Here is a 19,386-nt window from a genome sequence, read left to right on the forward strand (position 1 = left end):
AAATTTTCCTGCTGCAGCAGATCATGAAGCAGGCCCCACTCCTGTGTGTATTAAAGGGGCCACTAGTCTGAGCTTGACCAGCCTGTTGGCCAACATGTTCCTCAGGTCTGATCTCTTCCTACAGTAGGTTTTGGCTGGCCTTTGGCAGTAGGAGGACAGTAACTAAATGTTCTGTCAATGACTTATTCCCTTATTTTCATTACCAACTTCTTTCTTACTGTGTTGCTCACATTACAAAAACCCTTTATTTTAATACTTTTGCACTGTTTTCAAGTTGTGGTTTAATGTACCCAGCTGACTTTTATATGGGATACCAAAAACGCATCTCTTCCCACATCTAGCACAGAGCGAGCAGCGCCCTGCAAGTCGCAACTCCCGAGCAGTGCCTCCCCTGCCCAAGCCGGGACTTGCCCCCGCGGGTGCAGAGCCGGGTCTTTGTCGCGCATCACACTGAGCCCGTGTTGGCTGCACTTTAAAACGCCTACCAGGTGCTCTCCGCTAGCAAAGTTACGCCTTTCCCCGCAAGGACTGAGGAACCGCTGCTGCATTGACACGGGCGAATGCCATCCCTCGGGCCTCTGATTTTGGAGTCGGTCCTCCACCTGCCCCGGGGGGCGGGGCGGGGCGGGGCGGGGGCGTGTTTGGGGGGGCAGCCCGCCCCCGCCCTGCCCTGCCCTGCCCCGGCGGCCGGGCAGACGAGCGGCAGCGCCCCGACGGCAGGCCATGGAGGCGGGCGAGCCGCAGGCGGGGAGCGGGGCGGCGGCGGCGGCGGCGGCGGAGAAGGAGAAGCCGCCCTACTCGTACGCGGCGCTGATCGCCATGGCCATCCGCGACAGCCCCGAGCAGCGCCTGCCCCTGCGCGGCATCTACGAGTACATCGCGGGCCGCTTCCCCTACTACCGGCGCGGGCACAAGGGCTGGCAGAACAGCGTGCGCCACAACCTCAGCCTCAACCCCTGCTTCCGCCGCCTGCCCGGCCCGGCCGGTCCGCGCCGCGGCAGCCACTGGCAGCTGGACCCCGCCTTCAGCCACATGTTCCCGGCGGTTGGCTGCAAGCGCCGCCGCCGCCAGCGCCCGCCCGAGCCGCCGCCGCCGCCGCCCGGGCCCCAGCCCCAGCCGCCCTGGTGCCTGCGCCCCGCCGCCTTCCTCGTGGGCGGGCCCTGGGGGCCCCCCGCCGACGGGCCGCCCCTGCCCGCCTACGAGCCCTACCCGCGCCTCCTGCTGCCGCCGCCGCCGCCGCCGCCGCCCGGCGCCTGCCTCTGCCCCGGCCCCGACGCGCCCTTCCTGCCGGCCTGGGCGCCGCCCGCCCCGTCGGACCTCTGAGCCGGGCCGAGCCGCCGCCGCCGCCGCCGGCGTCAGCGTCAGCGTCAGCACGCAGTGGGGAGAGCCGCGCCGCCGCCGCCGCCGCCGGGCACCGGGAGTGCGGCCAGGAGCGCCCGGCGCAGGTGGGCTCTCCCCGCCGCACCCTGGTTTCTCTTCCGAGGTTGCTCCTTCGCCTCCAGCGCCCGAGCAAGGGCAGGCAGGGGACCGACTCCTCTTGTGATGCGGTGGGGGGACTGTTCTGGGGTCTCTCGCCGAAGCCAGGACCGCGCCCACAGACGGCTTTCCAAAGTGAGTTGAGTTATTTCAGGAAAAGGATTTCTTTGCGAGCGTCTTTTGAAGAATTTCTAACTGCTGAACAATTTCTCCCAGCCGAGCAATATTCAAGGGTAGGGGGGGGGAGCCAAAGAGTTTGGGGGTGGATGCGTCTCTGGAGAGAAACTGGTTTTGTTTCGCCTCCCGTTCCCCAGCAGTTCAGAGACGGTTCCTTACTGGCGTAGTTGTTGTGTACAAGGTTATATGATAAAGGTTTGAACGTCCGTCCAGGCCGCGTGGCGTTTCAGGGGGCAGTTCCAGCTCTCCCCCCCAATAGATTCCAAACCAAAGTTGTATTTCTAATAGAAATTTCAGGTTGTCTCGTTTAAAAGAAGTGAAAGGTTGAGATACTGTTATGTGCATAGCAGCACTTTGCATTGTGTTTTATGACTTTAAATAAACCTTTGTTACTTTCTACAAAAATTGGCCTGCACCGTGGTCTTAGTTTGACTCTTAAATTTGTTTTTTTATGCATGACCCAAGCCACACTTTGGCTTACGCTATATAGTGCTTTAATTTCTTCCATCAGCTATTTCCCATAATATAACTGGAACGTAATTTTAGGATCTCTGGTGCATTTTATTTGGGGAAATGCAATTTGCTGAAGCAAGTGTGCGTGTATGAAACATGTCTTTTAAGATTTCCAGCCGCTTTCCCGTGCCGTGTTTTAATGTGAAGCCCAATGTACTTGTGCAGCAAGCCACTCAAATATTATACTTGACTATTGAGTGTAGAAGCAGTACAGTGCAGCAAGAGGCCTTTCTGCATCATGTTTTCAAGGTGGTAAGTATACGATGATGCGCAGAGCATAAGTATGTGTGGGGGGGGGAAAATGCAAGTGAATGATTTGTTATAAAAAGACTAGATAACATGCGCTGTGTAAGAAGAGGTTTTGAAGGGCCTGCCCTGGTCTGGGTGTATGTACGGCAGCACGTATGTGCGACTGTACAGCTACAGCGTTTGGTGTGTTGAAATCATTCTCTTCGCTGATTCCACCGCTTGATAGAGAGGCAGACACCTCGGCTCCAATCCTGCCCTTTCCATCCTCCCTTCTCCCAAGCCAAACTGCAACCCAGCATGGGCAAGCCACTGCTGTTACAAGACTTGCATTTTACTTTCAGCTCGTTGCTTTTCTTGAAATACGAAACTGTAATCATGGGAAGATGCTTTGCCTCGCTTACTCAGAGGGCCCGCCCTTACTTTGAAAGCGCTCCCCTTCCCTGATGGAGAAAGGTACTGGTGACAGGGAAAAATTAGGTCCTTACTGCTTACCTTCTTACAGTGCTGTACTGAGAGTCCAGGTCCCAGCTCCCCTTTCCTGTAAATTTAGGCAAGCGCATGAATACGTGCTCCCTCCCACACTTCACTCTCAGTTTTACATTTTGTAGCTTTGAAAGTTGTGATGCCATCTTACCCCGACCGTCGCAGCAGTCCCATGGGGTGAAACTGCACTTTGCTGCAAGCATGCATCCTTGCTGAATGATCTGGGGTTTCATAACTCAAACGATAGCTGACTTGGGTCTGCTGGTTTCAGTGGGCTGGCTGGCATGATTAAAGAAAGCCCAATTTTGCTTTGAAGCAGGACTGAACATCTAGAAACCTCTTTAAAATGTTGCCCGCAATGACTAGAGTAGAGCAAACGCTTTGCTGGGAGGAGGATGGACTTGGGCTTAGGCGCATGCACTGCTTTGAAGGCACTCTGCTTACGGAGGGAAAGAAAGATTGCATTTTGTGAAGGGCCTTGAAGACCAGCTGCTCAGCCAAGTGGCTCGGAAACGTGGACGTAGGCATGGCATAGACGGGTTATGAGACAAATAGGTGGCCCAGGCAGCGAGGAACGGATGCCTGCTGTGGTGTGACAAGTCCGGTGAAGCTAATGGAAATTTGGGAGACAAAAATCTTTGATTGGACCATAAGGGGCAGGCTTTAGATGAGGCAGTGAATGGAGTCCAAACGGCTGTAGACCGCTTACAAATGTAGCTTATCTAGGAAGCATTTTGTATCCCCCTCTCACTCCCAGTGTGGCTAACACAGAGGGGAAGCCCAGCCCTCGATGAAACCTTGCTGTAAAGTTATAAATGAGCAAAGAGGCTCTGCCAGTGAGCCTTGATCCTGGCCTGTGGGGACCTTCTCCAGGGCAAGAGGAGAGTTTGGTTTCCAGAGTCCACCTGCCATAGACAGCAAGCGGTGGGTTTATGCTACAGGCTCACTTCACAGAGATCACTAAGGAATCATGGAAGTGCTAACAGGTTTTGGTTAACACTTCACATGCAGGATGTTCTCAACACCATAGCTTTGTTTTCCATAATTAATAAACGTAACCAATTTTTTGCTATGCTTATGGAGCTTGGCTAAGGAATTGAACAACCTTTTAATTTTCCAAGACCCTTTGGTATTCACCAATCCCGCATCCTAGGGTGAATCAAATGAAGCATGCATGCATGCTCAAATCTCAGGTACTTGCAGTGTAAATTATTGTGCTGTGTATAGGGTTAATTATCTAAACTAGTTATCTAACTTCTTTCCATATCTTCATTTCTGCAAACAGGGGTGGGGTGGTGGTAATTTAATATGAAAAGATGGAGAAACCTGGCTCTCAGTAAAAGCAGTGGGAGCTACAAGTGCCTGGCAACTTTGAAAATCAGGCCAGAAACCCTATATCTGAACTCACTTGGTAAATCTCTGGGGCAACTTATATAATGAGTTGATTAGTTTGCTAGGGTTGATGCAAGTGTTTTTACCAACTTAGGGACATTTGCTCTATTTTCTTATAACCTCTTGGTTTGGTCCTCTGCATGGGGATTGGAAGATATGGGACAACAGGAGGTGAAGGTTATGTGGCTACGGACATGTAAGGCAAAGTGTCAAAACCTTAGGTGAGACGCTAATTAAGTAAAAAAAACAAAACAAAACCCGCCTCCCTGGAATACAAATAATAGAAAGTGATTTAACAGGATGAAGGGGACTAAAGCACATGGATTTTAGATGGCATTCCACCTTATCGGTGCTTGTGTGTGTTGTGAAGACCCTAAGAGAGAGAGCACTGTGTTGGGGACTCGCATCCGAAGTGAGCTAGAAGTTCACATCTGGATGGCACATTTAATTAAATTCTCATATTACCCCAAGATAGGTGATGATACAAAATCCTGGGGCAGGTAGATGTGGCGGGCTGGGTAATTCAGAGGTGCTGGACAAATTGGCAGACACATCTATGATGGATTTTTTCCAGATTGGACCTGACCTATTAAACTTGGACAAGACCAGTTCCTTGCCATAGCAGGGAACTGATCGGTTTTAAAAGATTGAATGGGGTCGGTGGGTGCAGGCATTAGGCACTCTAGATTGGAAAGGTAAAGAAACATTGTGTTTAATCCCTGCACAATACAGGGGATGATACAACCCATTTCCCTGTGGGCTCCCACCCCTGCCTTTGTGCTACTTTGTTTGCAAGGGAAGAGGGAAATCCTTGTGCTGCTGCATCTTGAAGGCAAATGGGAAGCAGCTCAGGTGGAAGAGGGAAGGAAGCTCTCTAGATTTGCTGGTGTCTGTAGGGAATGCTCTGGCTCCTTGATTTTCACAGCCAAGAGGCTCTTAGCTCCTGCACCTGGGCTGATTTCAGCAGTTGCAGTGCTGCGTACAGAAGAGGTGCTGGCTGATTGCTAGCGGCATTAGGGACAGGTGGGGTGAGGAGGCATTTAGCAGCGATGTGCAGAGAAGGACCTGTGTATGGCCAGGACAACACTAAAAACCCATTCCAATTAAAGAATATTTGTTAGAGAGGAATGCAGAACTCTTGGTTCAGAGATGATACTGTTTATTAGACCACCCAGGACATTGCAAAAGAAAATTTACCTTTTTCTGCAAGTTTTCAGGCACACTAGCCCTTCCTCAGGCTCAGGGAAAATTTAAAGATGGTAAAAAGTTCCCAGAAGTAGAAAATAAACTTGATTTTTGCACAGAGAAAGCTGAAGGCAGAAAAGTCTGTTCCTCTGGGTCCATGGTTAGGGAGGGAAATTTTAAATCAATCTTGTACAAGCAAAAACCCTTGTGTGAAAGTGATACTTGCAAAGTGGTTTTGCAGGCACAGCTTATTTTGCTTAAGAGACTGGTATGAATTGTAGGAAAACTACTCTTTGGTTTGTATAAGCCAAGCCTACAGTAGGGGAATTTGCCTGTATGGCTATCCTGGCAAATGTAAACAAGATGTGAGCCCATAAATATTGTGTTGGTATTGGTTTTCTGGTCACTTGAATATATAGAGACTCCTAACCCTAGACCAAATAGGTGGTAATCCTTCTCCCTTGAGTAACAGTGTTGCATGCAGTCTCAGGGCATCATACTCTAGTTGAGGCTCAACTCAAGTGGTGGTTTCTGTCCAAGGATTTTCATCAATATTGCAAACATAAATGAATTGAGCACATTGCACTCCTGATGTAAACTGGAGTCCTGACTGCATGGAGAAGTGGAGTTGGAGAGGAGGAAAGATGGTCATGTGGGCAGCGTGCAGAATAGTTGGGAGAGGAAGCCTTTCCGGGTCTCTCAGTTCTGTGCTTTAGCTGCAAGATCTTAACCTGCTTAGGGAGGGATGGTGAAAAAAGCAACAAGGACAAATGAACTGGAGGCAGTTGCATGAGAATCAAGTGTGTACTATTTGGTTAGAAAAGCAGATAGTTGGAAGCCATGAGCAGAGACCACAATAATGGGATGAAATAGTAAAGGCTGGGCATCAAGAAATATTTTCCAGCAATAATTATTATGTAACCCTTCTGCCAGGCACCACTTGGCAGCACAAGGGCTGGGTTCACTTTTTGGGGTACCTAATAAGTTGTATACGCATGGCTCAAGCCCCCACCCAGAAATCTGGGAACACGACATTAATTACTAGGGTGTCCTACATAAACAAAAAACCCTTCTTCACAAGCAGTGTAACCAACAAACCCCCCAGATTTAATACAGAAATCAAGGAAACAAACACCAAGTGCAATGTGAAACACTGCTAAATACACATCATAGTCTAGAGGTTGTAGCAGGGGGAAGCTGCTTGAGCCCACGGGTCCTTCAGCGGTGCAAGGGGCCCCTCGGTGCTCTCGGAGGGATGTGGCGTGACGATCTTTGCTCTGACGGAGAATCTCTATATGTGTGTGGGAGTGACTGAGGCCCCAGACGGTGTGTGTGTACCCCACACTTCTGGGCTGGATTATATGGCCTGCTGAAGCAAGAGTGGCAGGAAAACTCCAAAGGAACCAGGCTGATTAATGGTTACAGCCAGCCCCAAACTGGCAGGATTAGAAATGCCCGGTGTCCAACCCTGCTTAAGCTGCCAGGACTAAATCCTGTCCGGGAAACCCAAGGAATTGATTCTCTTTCCCCCAGTATTAATCCCTTCAAACCTCAAAAAAGAAAAAAGGACAGAAAAGGAGGAGAAAGGAGTTCCCAGCCATTGGGACAGTTCTCCTTCTCTCTCCCCTCTACCTGAGCTTCCTTTTCCACTATCTGCACTGCTTTTCCCTGGGGGAAGACTTCACTCTTCAGCATCTGCTAGCAACTTCTCTGCCCCCAAACCAGTCTACCTCCCCGTATATCCCTTTGCATGACATCCTCCTGGTCTCGTCCAGCTGGGGAGCCACACTCAGAGGGTTTTACATATTTCCCCCCCAGATTCAGACCCCAGCTTGCCATGTGCTGAGCCCGTGGCCAAAACACAGGGGCCACCTTGCCTGCATTTAAAAAAAAAAAAAAAAAAAAAAGCGCGCACGAAAAACACAATGTACATCCAGTGTGGGGGGGAGGCGTTCCAGTTAAACTAGACAGTAACTTTACGAAGGCAACTCTTTGACTTGTGGGTCTGGTGTTTGCTGTTTATATTGCAGTAGCTTCTAGGGGCGGTGGTCGTGGCTCCGGTCCCAGTGTGGCCGGCAGCATTTGGAGCACAAATTGCTGGTCTTCACCCCCAAGAGCTTGCAGCCTATGAAGGCTGACCAGAGCATGAAAACGGTGCTGTGCATAACAGGAGATGGAAGTAGGTCTCCTTACACTTGCACTGTAATTAGGACTATTTATTTTTCAATATCTTGTATTAACTTCTGGAGGTGAGTTTTAGACTGAGGTCGAAATCTGCCGTGTTCAGAACCCTAATGATGAGCTCGCTGTTCATGTTGAATCGGGCTCGGAGTCAGTATTTTCACAAATGACCTGGTGAATTTGAGTTCCTGTTCTGAGACTCTTTGGGGGAGATCTATTACAAAAATCAGACCTTTTCAGGTATCTCAGGTTGGGCACTAAAATCATAGTCATTTTATAAAGCCCAGAGCCTGATTTCCTATTAATACCTTTTTTTTTCTTTGTATGGTAATATTTTATGATTTTAGGCAAGTTTAAAATGCCTTCGTCACCTTCACTAAGAACATTTTTTTTTCCAACTACTCGGTTTGTCTAATAAAAGATAGCACATCTGCCCAAATAACCTGCCTGCCTTCATCACCTTCATGCTTCTGAGATCATTCAAAGAACTTCCAGTCCTTTCCATATGAGATTGTTTCAGTAAATGCCCCTCTCACTAAACTTTGGCTTTTGAAGGAATTATTAAAAGAAAAAAAAATCTCTTTAATGTTTCCAGGGGAGCAGTTCCAGCTTCTAATCTTTGTAGCTGGATTTAATTATAATTGCAGGTTAAAAGCATCTGTTTTCTTTGTGATGATCTTTACAGCCACAACATTTGAGACCTAATTCTTTCTATTCACAAACTCTTCTCTGTGTAGGAAGTTGTGGCCAGGGAATATTGTTGCACAGCTTCAGCCTTTGTTTTACTCAGTAATTGCTGTGGGTACACCGGCAGTGACATTCTTAGCATGACTCTGCAATATATGTGTATAATTACATAGCAAGATCTCTGTTTATAGGTTAGCTTTACAGTGCAAATACCAAAATTTCAATGGTGATGAATCCCAAAACGCAGCAGTGGAAACTAAAACTTGGGCTGTTGAATCCCAATGTCATTTTTTCCCCCTTATCTCTGAACAGCCTGCTGCAGAAGAGACGCATCTCTTGGGATGACATGTTTGGTAAAGCAGCCTTTAAAATAATGCTAAGGGGGAGGTCTGAAGGAATCCAAAGTGTGGTAGTTGTCATCTCTAGGGCATGAGTTTCATTTACCTCCGGGTTGGGCCATCACTGAAGATCATTGCCACCTAATTGTCTCCAATTGATTTTTACATGTACAAGTATTGACACTATTTATGTGGTCACATACACATACCAGTTGCATTTCGTTATGGTCTCTGCAGAGAGGCCAATGACTAATTGAACGATCCTTTCATATGGGTCAGGATTGGGGTATCATAGCAGGGCAGCGTAGGAAGCTTGCACTGCTGCTCAATATGCTGTAGCTGCTCAGTGGACTTGAGGGTTCAGAGAGAGAAATCAATTGGACATCCTTCTCCAGGACTAAATTCACTGGCATTTTAGCCTGGTGCCTTTCCATGAGGTGCAAAAGATCTGATGGGAAGACTAAAATACAGAAGCTCTCCATGGGGCAGCAATTAAAAAGCACAGTAAAGCACATCTGGAGAAGGGTAAAAATCTGGCAGTATTGGATCTAGCTGGAAGACACCAGAGAATCAAGGCTGCCCAGGAACTCGCTGCAGAGACCTAGAGCTTCCCAAAGCCAGCCTGAATCAGTTTAATCGTTCCAGAAAGATGTAACCGGTAGCTGTGGTTTCCTTCCTCCTCGTGCCTTTACTACTTGAACACCTCAACATTTTAACTGTGATCACAGGGTGCATCCCAGAAATAGTCCTAGAGAAAAGCTGCGCACAGTCCACCGGGAAACATCTGGTCTTACTAATACAATTTCCATAACTAATAATGACAAAGGAAACTCTTCGGCTGGCTGAGCTCTCTGGGGGCAGAATCTCCCCATTTACTTACATGCACATCCCATCAAGACCAGCTGGTATGTAAAATTTGGGTGCTGCGCTCAGCTCATATGGGATGAGGGGCGATTTGCTTTGGGCTCTAATACACTCTTGTGATCATGTTAGGAAAGGCCAGGCAGTGACCTGAGAGACGGGTGCAGCGATCATGTCTGAATCAAGTACTGCCCATTGCACCATTGGTGGGTTCTTTTAACCTGACTCTTACATGGGAAATCCAGCCTGACTCAAAGAAAGAGGAGCAGGGTTAGTGTCTCAGGAGAAATTATGGCAGGAGGCAAGACAAAGCAACACCTTAGAGGCTAATTGATTCAGAGAGGACAGATTATAGAAATGCTTGAAATGAGCAACGTGTTCATCTACATTTCAGATTGCTGGTGCCAGCCTTGGTCAAAAAAAGCCTTAGAAAATGAATAAGTACAGGGTTCCCATCACCCATTATGGCACAGTAATCATGGTGCAAGACTGCAAATAGACGCAAGCGAAAATCACCCAAATTTTGAGTGAGTTCAGATCTGCACCCTGAGGCTTATTTTCATGCCTGCCAAATGCATAGACATTTCAAGGCTGTGGGCATGTGGAAAAGCAGAGGGATAGATTCGCCTTTTGACAGGTTTCTGTTAACTCCAGCTGATGGCACAAAAAGCAGTGGTGCACGTGCACGTGCGAGTTGTCACGGTGCGGAGGACAGTGGTTACAGCCCTTCCAGCTACCTGACAGCGGTTGGCAGAGCTGCATTTGCCTCCAGTCACCACTAGGGAGGGCCTTTGTACAAGATTAAAGCCTTCCTCTTAAATGTGACTTTTTTGGCAGCAAAGAGATGGAAGAGCCCACAGGAGTCCATCCGCTATGCAAACCACCGTCCTGAGTAAGCAGTTGGAATAGGGCCTACAGGGATATTCTTTGATGCTATATCACGGACTGGGGAAGGGAGATGGGGGAGCCAGTTTGGCTAGTTGTCCAAGTCTGCAGGAGCCAACCTTTTTTGAGAAGGGTGCCATAAATTAGCCTCGCATCCTCCCCCAGGGCCTCTCTGGTCCCTTTCCCCTGCCTGACTTGCTGCTCTGCTTTCTGCTGCTTGCTTTCTTCCCTGTGCTCCCTGCCTATCAGCTACTTTGCTTTCTGCTGCCTGCACCCTCCCGGATCTGTCCTGTGCCGCACACGGGAGCTGCCTGCACCACTTACGGCATGCAGCCCGCGGGTGTGCCACCCCTGGCCTCAGTGACGAGCTTAGCTATCTGTTGCCATCACTAAGTTATCGGTCCTACAGCCCCTATTCCAGGTTTGAGCTTTGTGATCAATTAGGCTATTCTTGGCTAGATTAATTTTTTTTCAGGTGGTTAGACATAGATGTGGACCAGAAGAAGCAACACAGGAGGAGTTGCCTGATCTAGGATCAGTAAGGGCGCATGCCGCAGAGGCGGTGTGGCCATGATCCGCCACTGGATAGAGGTTGAGATTCTAGGCTGTATTGTACAGATAAATCCCACGTTCCCTGCTCCATGTCCTTAAACTCTGTCTCTTCCACTAGAGGTAAAGGAGCAACTACCCCACCAATGGATATTTAGGTCCTGTTGTGCCAGGTTGTTCTATATTGTCAAAGTCTTGCACCCTGCACAACTGCTATGGTAATGTTGTTTTTGTTTAAGCCACCGGATGGATTTGAAGTTGTTCTGCTTGGCTTGGCTTGGCTTGTACTGCTGATGGTCTTCCTTCGAACCTGGGTAGAATTGCTGTTTGGGGCCTGTTCTCCAGTGTTTTTGTACCCCTTCAACATCCCTGAGTCTTGTATTAGTTGATTTCTTCCTCTTGGGTTTGTATGCATTTTTTTGGAGGGGGAAGCGAATTAACCTTTGATCCCTGTAGGCCTGTATAATTTTAAGGAAATAGAACAATGGATTTTTTTTCGTAGGTCCTGCGGATAACTAGGGTGTGTCTCTCCTCCACCACAGCTCTCTGCGAGCAATATAAACGTTTTAAGAAACAAACTTGGAGACAGTTAACAGAAGAGCTGTGTTCCATCTAATAGATAGGAAATAGGCCGTTCTCCACACTTAACTATGTTAGGAACATTTCCCCTGCAAGAATAAGCGCGGAGTTCTGTGACGAGGCCAGGGAATAGTTTAAATCGTTTGAGCGTCGGGTATGGATTCATTCTAAGCGTGCAGCCCCTGGCTGTGTGCCGGTGTTCGTGGACCTACATCAGCACTCATGGACTGGTCTGTGCAGTCTCGCAGTTTTGCACAGGAGAGTTTCACTCCACAAACTGAGAGCATGAATGAATTGCCAGGTGCAGACCCGGTCAGCCCATACAGGTGTTGGGATTTTACAAAGCACAAAGGCAGGAAGGAGTGCATATCTTTTGCATGACTCTTGATCAAAGCAAGGAAGAATCTGGCTCTAGGAATGGAATTAGCATTACTATGACGCTCTCTGCAGATGTTGCCTGCGTCTCTCCCTTTTTGGACTTAATATTTCAGTAGCGTGTGAAATTAATACATAAACAGTGTTCCAAGGCCATGAATAAGCTGTGCACTTAGCTGAAGAAGCATGTTAGACAGGTGTCCCATACACCCACCTCTACCAGTGCACCACAACCTTGGCCTGAGACATCTCCTCCTAGTATAATCCTGAATAGCAGCTTTCCATTACTGAATTGTGTTACGTTGTTGGCTTTGTGCTATGAATCTAGTTGCCCACGCCATCACCAGTATTGGAGTGCCAGTCCCCAGAATCGCAGGGCTCATGTGTGCCAATTTGTCAGGGCTGAGTTCCCCGTGGTGCTGTTTCTATCACTTGGGCTTTATCCCACTAATTGTGTAATGTAAAATTAGAAACAGCTGGTCATGGAGATAAAACCTACAGCGGTGGGTGCCCTTTGAGCACGTGTGTACATAGGAACCCTGGTGTCTCATAGTCTGTTCAGCATCTTGTTTGCTTTTCCCACCTCCCCGCTGCTGAGCTTTTGTCCCTATCAGTTCAGTCCCCTCCTCCCCACCCCTTAATCTCTCAATGTCATGTACAAGAGTGAAAAGATAAGGCTGTGAGCAGTGAAGATTTCTGCAAAATTGAGGTCTCTCTCCGAAATCACTGGGAAGTTCTGGCAGTGGTGGTTTCTTGCCCTGTGGCTCCTCACCATTCAGCTCTTCCTGCTTCCAGCTTGGGTGGCAAGTGTAAGACCTGGATTGTGAGAGACCAGGAAAAAGCCTCTCCCCATGCGCTCTGAAGAGATGGATGTCCATCATGTATCAAGAGCCAAAGGTGGTTAACCTAGCTGATTTGACAGAAAATGCAGCAACTACCTATTCGAAGCTACCCAGGGGCCAAGGGGCTTACACAAATATCTCGTCTTGAACTTGAAATGAATATGGGGCTTCCTTTTGAGATGGCATATGGGAGAGGGGGTTGTCCGTGGTGCACCGTAGCCTTGGATCCCCCTGATAGACGTGCAGCCTGTAGACCCTCCCAAACTCGGTGCACCACTGGGACTGCCATTGGAGGGGGGGACTAGTGGTCCTTCTCCCCACAGATCAAGTTTCTGGACACTCCAGCTGAGCGGTGATGTTACCCCACAGGGGGAACTTGGAAGCAGGGCTCTGTGGATGGGGAGGTTGTTGACCTCATGCCACTTGTAGCCCTCTCCATCAACAGCCAGCTCTGGCAAGGGCCAAGGAGGAGAGGACCGGGAGTAGCAGCAGTGTCCATGGGGAGGGGGAGAGCCCAGCTGAATGACCTCCTGCATTCATGGAGTGGTATGCACTACTGACAAGTGAAGGGGATGGAGTAAGGAAGGAAGGAATGAGCTGGTATGTCCTGCTCCTTCCCGGCATTGTCCTGACCAGGGGCAGGGAGCTGAAACAGCCTGTCCTGGTAACAAAGAGATCAAGACTGTAAAAAGCAGCAGGTGACTGGAGATGCCCATTCATTATAGATGCTGTAGTAAGGCCCAAGTTGCAGAAAGCAGGTAGTCCTCCTACTGTGCAAATCCATTTAGGGTATCCCGTGCTAGGTCATTACGGCAGCTAAAATCACTGTGCACTTCTTCCTGTCCAACCTACAGGGTTTGGAACAACATCGGTCTGGCAGGGAATCCTGTCTTAAGCAAAATATAGGAAGAGAGAGGAGGTCATGCAGGGCCCCCACTCCCCAAAGGAAATGGGAGATCTTGGGAGTGGAGCGGGGGGGACTGGAGTTGCCATCAGGCCCACTGGAGAAGCTGAATCTGCCTCTCAAATCCCCCTGTTGCATTGCAATCCCGCACTCTCCTCCTTTCACTTGTAGGGCAGTCCTTTGCTGGACACGTCTGTATTTTCACGTAGATGTGCAGAGCGCCTCTTTGGGTTGGGAAGTAGCGCTTTCCTCCGCCTTGCCCCCGGAGAGTTCTTGGGAGCACGGCTGAGCCCGTCAGCCTCCGCGTGGCCGGTCCGACCCAAACTGCCCTGCGGGGTTTTTCCACCAAGGGATCGCTGAGCGCTCTCCTTATTCCTCTGCTTGCCCCATACATCTCTACACCGGTGTCCACCAGGGATGTAGGAATAACCCAACCCTACTGAAGACCCCAGTGTCCTTGTAGCCCTGAAATCTGCTGGTTTGCTTCTCTCTTTTTTTTTTTTTTTTTAAAGTGTTTGTTGTTGTTTTGTGGGATTTTTTAATCCCCCCTTGCAAACAGCGTTTCCCTTCAGGTTGCTGGATTTCCCCGCTCTCTGTGTCTCTGGCCACGCTGCACCGTAACCAGTTTCCCGTCAGTTGGTGTGGAGTTTCTTACCAAGAGCGCCTGTGGTAATGAGGTGGGAGGGGAGGAGAGAAGGGGAGCTGTTGCGCCGCAGCTGCTGCTGGGTGCTTCAGTCTATTCTTTCCTTTGCCTGGCTTCCTGTTTTTTCTCACCACCGCTCTCTTTAAAGCAACAAGCTGCAAGCAGCAGGCTCACAGAGGGCACGAGGCAGAGGTTAGCAGGCCTGGAGGTACATCTAACTGAACTTGCAGGGGCTTGGCCCAGCCCTCCATGCTGGTACATCCCAAGAAGAACCTGCCATGCCTGGGTGGGCATCTTCATCAGTAAGAGGCTCCATAACCTAAGGAAAGACTGCTCCAGTGCATGTACATTATTCTGACGCAGATGAGCCCTTCGCGGTGTCCCCCGGGAGAGTGCTCGCAGTAGGGCGATCCCAGCACTATCCAGTGATACTGCATTGGGCAGAACTGGAATTTGCTGTTGTGAGAAATACCGGTGGGGTCTCTGAGCACTGCTCAGTTTGAATGACCTTCCTACTAGCATTGCAGTACTCCTCTTCCAACACCATCCGGGGAGCGCTGCACTATGTAATGAATGCCGGCACTGCTTCCCATAGCATCTGGGTTTTCCTGGGAGGTTTCCTCTCCAGCTACAAAGCAATCCCCTCCCAGCTGAGTCATTTGTGAGACAGGCAAGCTCCTAGCGTGAAGCAGTGTTACCTACAAGCTACCCTCCCTAATGCTGGCAACTTGTGCAAAGGCCGAACAATGAGTGGACTGTTTAGAAAAGTGGTTCCCAAGCTGTAGTCCCTGTGCCGTTGAGCTGGAAGGTCATATGGGCACTGGTTCCTCTGCTTTATTTTGAGCTGCTGAACAACATTACAAGGAATTGAAGATTCATCAGGGGAAGTATTTAAATGTAACTTCCGTGTCAGCAGTTCCTGTCTCTGCCGCACGCATTTTGTTTCATCACCAGCGAGGGGAAGATGGCCTGGATGGTCACCGGTGGGAGAGGAAGTGTTTGCGAGATTCATAGATTCTTAATCCCCTGTGGAAATGAAACTCTTGCATGTGTGTCAGCTACAATCCCAGCACAGCTTTTGAGGAACGTAGAATGGGAGGGTTGGAAGAGACCTTGAGGGTGATCTGACCCAACCCCCTGCACCAATCCTGCTCCTCAGTCATCCCCAGCCTTCTGAAAACCTCCAGCGAAGGAGATGCCGCGGCTTCCCTGGGCAGGCTATTCTGCTGCTGTACTGTCCTAGAAGTCAGGACACTGAAGCTAGTTTGGTTCAAGATGCAGTTGCCAGGGTTTTATGCAGAACTGCTCTGGTCTGCAGCAAACACAACGTGGTTTGAGCAACCCTGGAGTATCAGTCACTTAAAAAAAATAAAAGAGAAAAAAGCAGCACCTTTGACTGACAACTGCCGGGCTCTGAGGAGGGTAAATAGAGAAGGCAGTCACAAAAGAGAACAAGCTAGCTCTGGCAGTGGTTCACCTTGGCAGGTGGCAAACAGGAAGCCAAATGAAAGCAGCTGCTGGTACTTTCTTAGCTGACAGTGTTGTCAGGAAGAGAAAATGGGGTGGGAGAGGGAGGCAGTGCATCAATTATAGGGCCTTGTAAAATAATTAGCAAAGACAACAGTAGGCAAATGGGTAGGGGAAGGGAAAAAAGGCAACTGCAAAGATTGTGCCAAAGAAGTATGGGGAAGAAAGGGCCTAACCTGAGGCGGAGGGGAGGGGAGTAAGAGGCCCCTTTTCTGATCAGCTTACAAGGAAAGAGCTAACTATGAATATTTCAGCTTGGTATGTGTACTCAGGTCGCAGTCCTGGAGGCCCCACCTTGGCTGAAGGCACAAGCTGCTGTCATCCCCCAAAAGCCCTTGCAGAGAACGTGCTGGTTCCTTGGCCGCACTCTGTCCACTGATGTCACAGGTAAGAAAGCAGGGGAGAGGAGATGCTGCCAACACTTGCTAAGTAGGTGCAGGACTGCACAGCTTCGTGACTCAGTACCAGAAAAATAAAGGGAGTTGGTCACAATTCTGGCACTTCCCAGTTCCTGAACAATGCAAACAGCATTGTGATGGATGTAATGATTTCCTCTCTCCTGATGTTACAAAACAGTGGATAATCCAATCCAGGAGTGACCATCTTCTGTAATCCTGTGGTCTCTGGTACACTAGCAGAATTACTGTCTTTTCTCTCTCGATGCTGTAGGTGATGAGATCAAATAAAGGGTCTCTGCTCTGTGCTGAATGCAGCCTAGCACCTCTACTATTTTATGTGGTGCAGCTGGCTGCCAGAAGATTTTTTCAGTCTTCAAGGTATCCGTCTTTTCTCTCTTCATCACAGGCTCCTGTTTTGGTGTGTGGCTCCTAGCACATGTCTCCAAGGCAGTTTACAGTGCTGTTGTAATCAGAGAGGGAACAGGTGTGCATCCTCTAAGCTGGCTGGCATTGTGCAGGAGTCAGAGCTTCTTTTTCTTTCCAAAGTCCTCCTTTGTCCCCTTCATTTAAGAGACCTGTAGTACATCCACGCTTTATGACTTGGAGAAAACGATTGCTAAATTGACAATTGAGCCAGGGAGCTCACTGCAGTGAATGTGAAGGCCTAGCTACCAAAAGTAGACGAGCAGCTGACAGATGACACTCAGTAGCGATGAAGGCCCATTGGAGGGAACATTGCAGCCTGATTTGAAAAATGTGCTATGTGGCCAAAATGAGATTTCTGAGCACTTGCAGCAGGGGGAACTGCTGCCACTCATTCATCCTTAACAACACATTTATGACGGTGATGAGTTTTGATCGGTGCTGATAAGATTTTACAGTACAAAACAAATAAGCAAGCGTAAGCGTGAAGTTCAATGACCTGCTTTACTAGAGCTCTTGTCTATAGTGAGCACCCTGTGTCACTCAGTAATGGAAAGTTTTGGGGAAACTTCTGGGGAATTTGTACATAGCAATCAGAGCTGCTGACTCCTCCAGCAAAACTGCAAAACACTGTGTTCGGAATCAGTTCTGCTGATAACACACTTTTTTCTGTTTGCCTCTTCCTCTGTGTATCTTGCACTGCTGGCTTGTATGCCAGAAAACCAACTTTGTGTGGCCTATGTGGCACAGCTTGATGTCCACCCTGCAGGAGCTTCTCTAGATCCTGGATGAGCATGGGACCCATCAGTAAGCAGGGTGCCCAGCATCTGCAAGCACATAAGACCCATTATGCAAAGGGAAGCCCTGGGAGCCAAGGGCCTTGCTGTTGTGAGAGGTCTGAGGTGGGTGTATTTTGCACCCCAAGACAGTCTTTTTTTTTCAGGGATCCTGCAGATACACAAGCCCGTTGTCCCACCCTAAGTACCTGTGAAGCACCAAGGTAACGCTTCCATACACACAACTGAGGATAATTAAAGTAGCACAAGATAGAGTTCCCAAGGAGCAAGTAACCATCCCTAGTGGTAAACAGTTGGCATAGAGAGCACCGAATTGTCTCCAGGTGGACACTGCGCGGCGACACTATAGAGATATGACATGCAAAACAGCGTTAGCAGGAGCTTAAGACAAAGGATGGACAGTCTGGCTAGCAAACAAACGAGAGAGATGTGGGATAGCCTGCGAAATGGCACAGATTGCAAAATGTGGCTTTAAAAGAAGAAGTCTGAGAAGGAGGCAGGGTATATTTTTAGGGTAAAAAGCTCTGTATCTGTCTTTCTTTTGCCACAAAATAATCACGTGTAGCAGCTGGGTATGTTTTTAATGCTCCTTTTCTTTACAAGCTTTTCTTGACACAGTTGGTTGACTCTCTCAGTTCCTCAGAGCATCCTAAAGTAACTTTGCAAAATGAATGGCTGGGTGGGTGTGTGGTCAGTGCAGAAGCAGAGAGGAAATTCTCTGGCTGGTGATGCCTTTAATGTGTCCTGTCAAATCTGATGTCTAGGGGGGATTCACAAACCTCCCAGGTGTTTGGCTCTTACGTGTTACCCTGTGTATAGAAACCAGGCAATCTAAGACAAAAAAACAACCCTTCATTTGGTTTTATTTCTCACGCTTTGAAACTCCTGTTTACTGTACCATCACTTGGGACTTAGTCATTTCTCTGCTGCACACTGTGGCCATCTACAGTGTTGTGGTGAGAGCGAGATTTTTTTTTTTTCTGCATCAGAAAGCACGGGACCTGCCCCCAGGAATCTGGAGAGAGAATCCTTGAGTTTTTGGATTTAGGTGGTGTGTTTGGGCTGATGATAGGTCTGTCTCCTATCCTATTCAACCTGACGCTGGAAAAAGTAATCGGAAGCATAAATAACATTAGAGGAGGAGTTCAACTGAATGGAAAGCATGAAGTTCTTACATATGCTGATGATACAGCTCCCATCAATGAAAATATGAATGATATAGAAGCTCTGTATACCTGGCTAACAAATGAGGCAAAGAAAACTGGACTACAAATGAACAAACATACAAATGCAGTATCTGTTGGTAAATAAGACATCAGTAACTCGGAGACGTCACGTAGCAATAAACCACAAGTTTTAAGTCGGTGACCCACTTCACGTACTTCGGTTCTATCATAGTACAGGATGGTAACATAAAGGAAGAAATTAAAGGAAGAACAGAAGCAAGAAGATAGAGACTCCTTTGCACTGTACAAACTCCTGTCATCCAAGCTTATCCAAAAGAAAACTAAGCTTCGAGTCTTTAAAACCATCATCAGGCCGTGTCTGTTCTATGGTAGTCAAAGCTGGGCGCTCTCGCAAGCAAACAAGATACTATTGCCTCATTCTGAAAGAGAGAGTTTTACAGAAAAACTTTGGTGCGCAGCATGATCCCACAGCTCAGGAGTGGTGCATTAAAAGTAATAATGAGATATCAGTTGTACAGAAACTCAACACTGACGTAGGAAATCAGAGCAGGATGCTACAGTGGCTGGGCCATGTTCAAAGAGTGGAAGTGATCTGGACACCAACGAAAATGTTCCTTGGGGGACTGCAGCGGGGAAGGCCGCCTGGAAGATGAAGACGAAGGTGGCTAGATGACGTGGTGTCAGATCTACAGAAATTAAAAGCGGAGGATGAAGGCATGCAGCGCACAGGAAGGG

At 48.6% G+C, this 19,386-nt stretch overlaps 2 protein-coding genes across 3 annotated transcripts in view; both read left to right on the top strand.

Moving 5' to 3' along the window:
- The first annotated feature begins 680 nt into the window (after positions 1 to 680).
- Positions 681 to 1,323, top strand: LOC149854590 (forkhead box protein L2-like). Its single transcript, XM_090024662.1, has one exon. The coding sequence runs from the start codon at positions 724 to 726 to the stop codon at positions 1,321 to 1,323; it is 600 nt and encodes a 199-aa protein (XP_089880788.1). The 5' UTR covers positions 681 to 723.
- Positions 1,324 to 1,552: 229 nt separating this feature from the next.
- The window catches only part of PIK3CD (phosphatidylinositol-4,5-bisphosphate 3-kinase catalytic subunit delta), a 73,478-nt gene continuing 55,644 nt past the window's right edge, over positions 1,553 to 19,386 (top strand). The window contains exon 1 of one of the 2 annotated variants that reach the window (XM_090024654.1): positions 1,553 to 1,611. The gene's annotated coding sequence lies outside the window, so the exon portion shown is untranslated. Of the gene's footprint in view, positions 1,612 to 16,189; positions 16,234 to 19,386 lie in introns of those variants that run through there. The other variant, XM_090024655.1, reaches the window with a different exon arrangement.

This window comes from Crocodylus siamensis, chromosome 12 (assembly GCF_052110815.1).
Source record: "Crocodylus siamensis isolate JL-2025a chromosome 12, ASM5211081v1, whole genome shotgun sequence".
Taxonomy (NCBI): Eukaryota; Metazoa; Chordata; order Crocodylia; family Crocodylidae; genus Crocodylus; species Crocodylus siamensis.

Bases quoted from the DNA above. Each gene is read 5' to 3' on its own strand.
- LOC149854590 (XM_090024662.1), top strand. From the start codon at position 724: ATGGAGGCGGGCGAGCCGCAGGCGGGGAGCGGGGCGGCGGCGGCGGCG.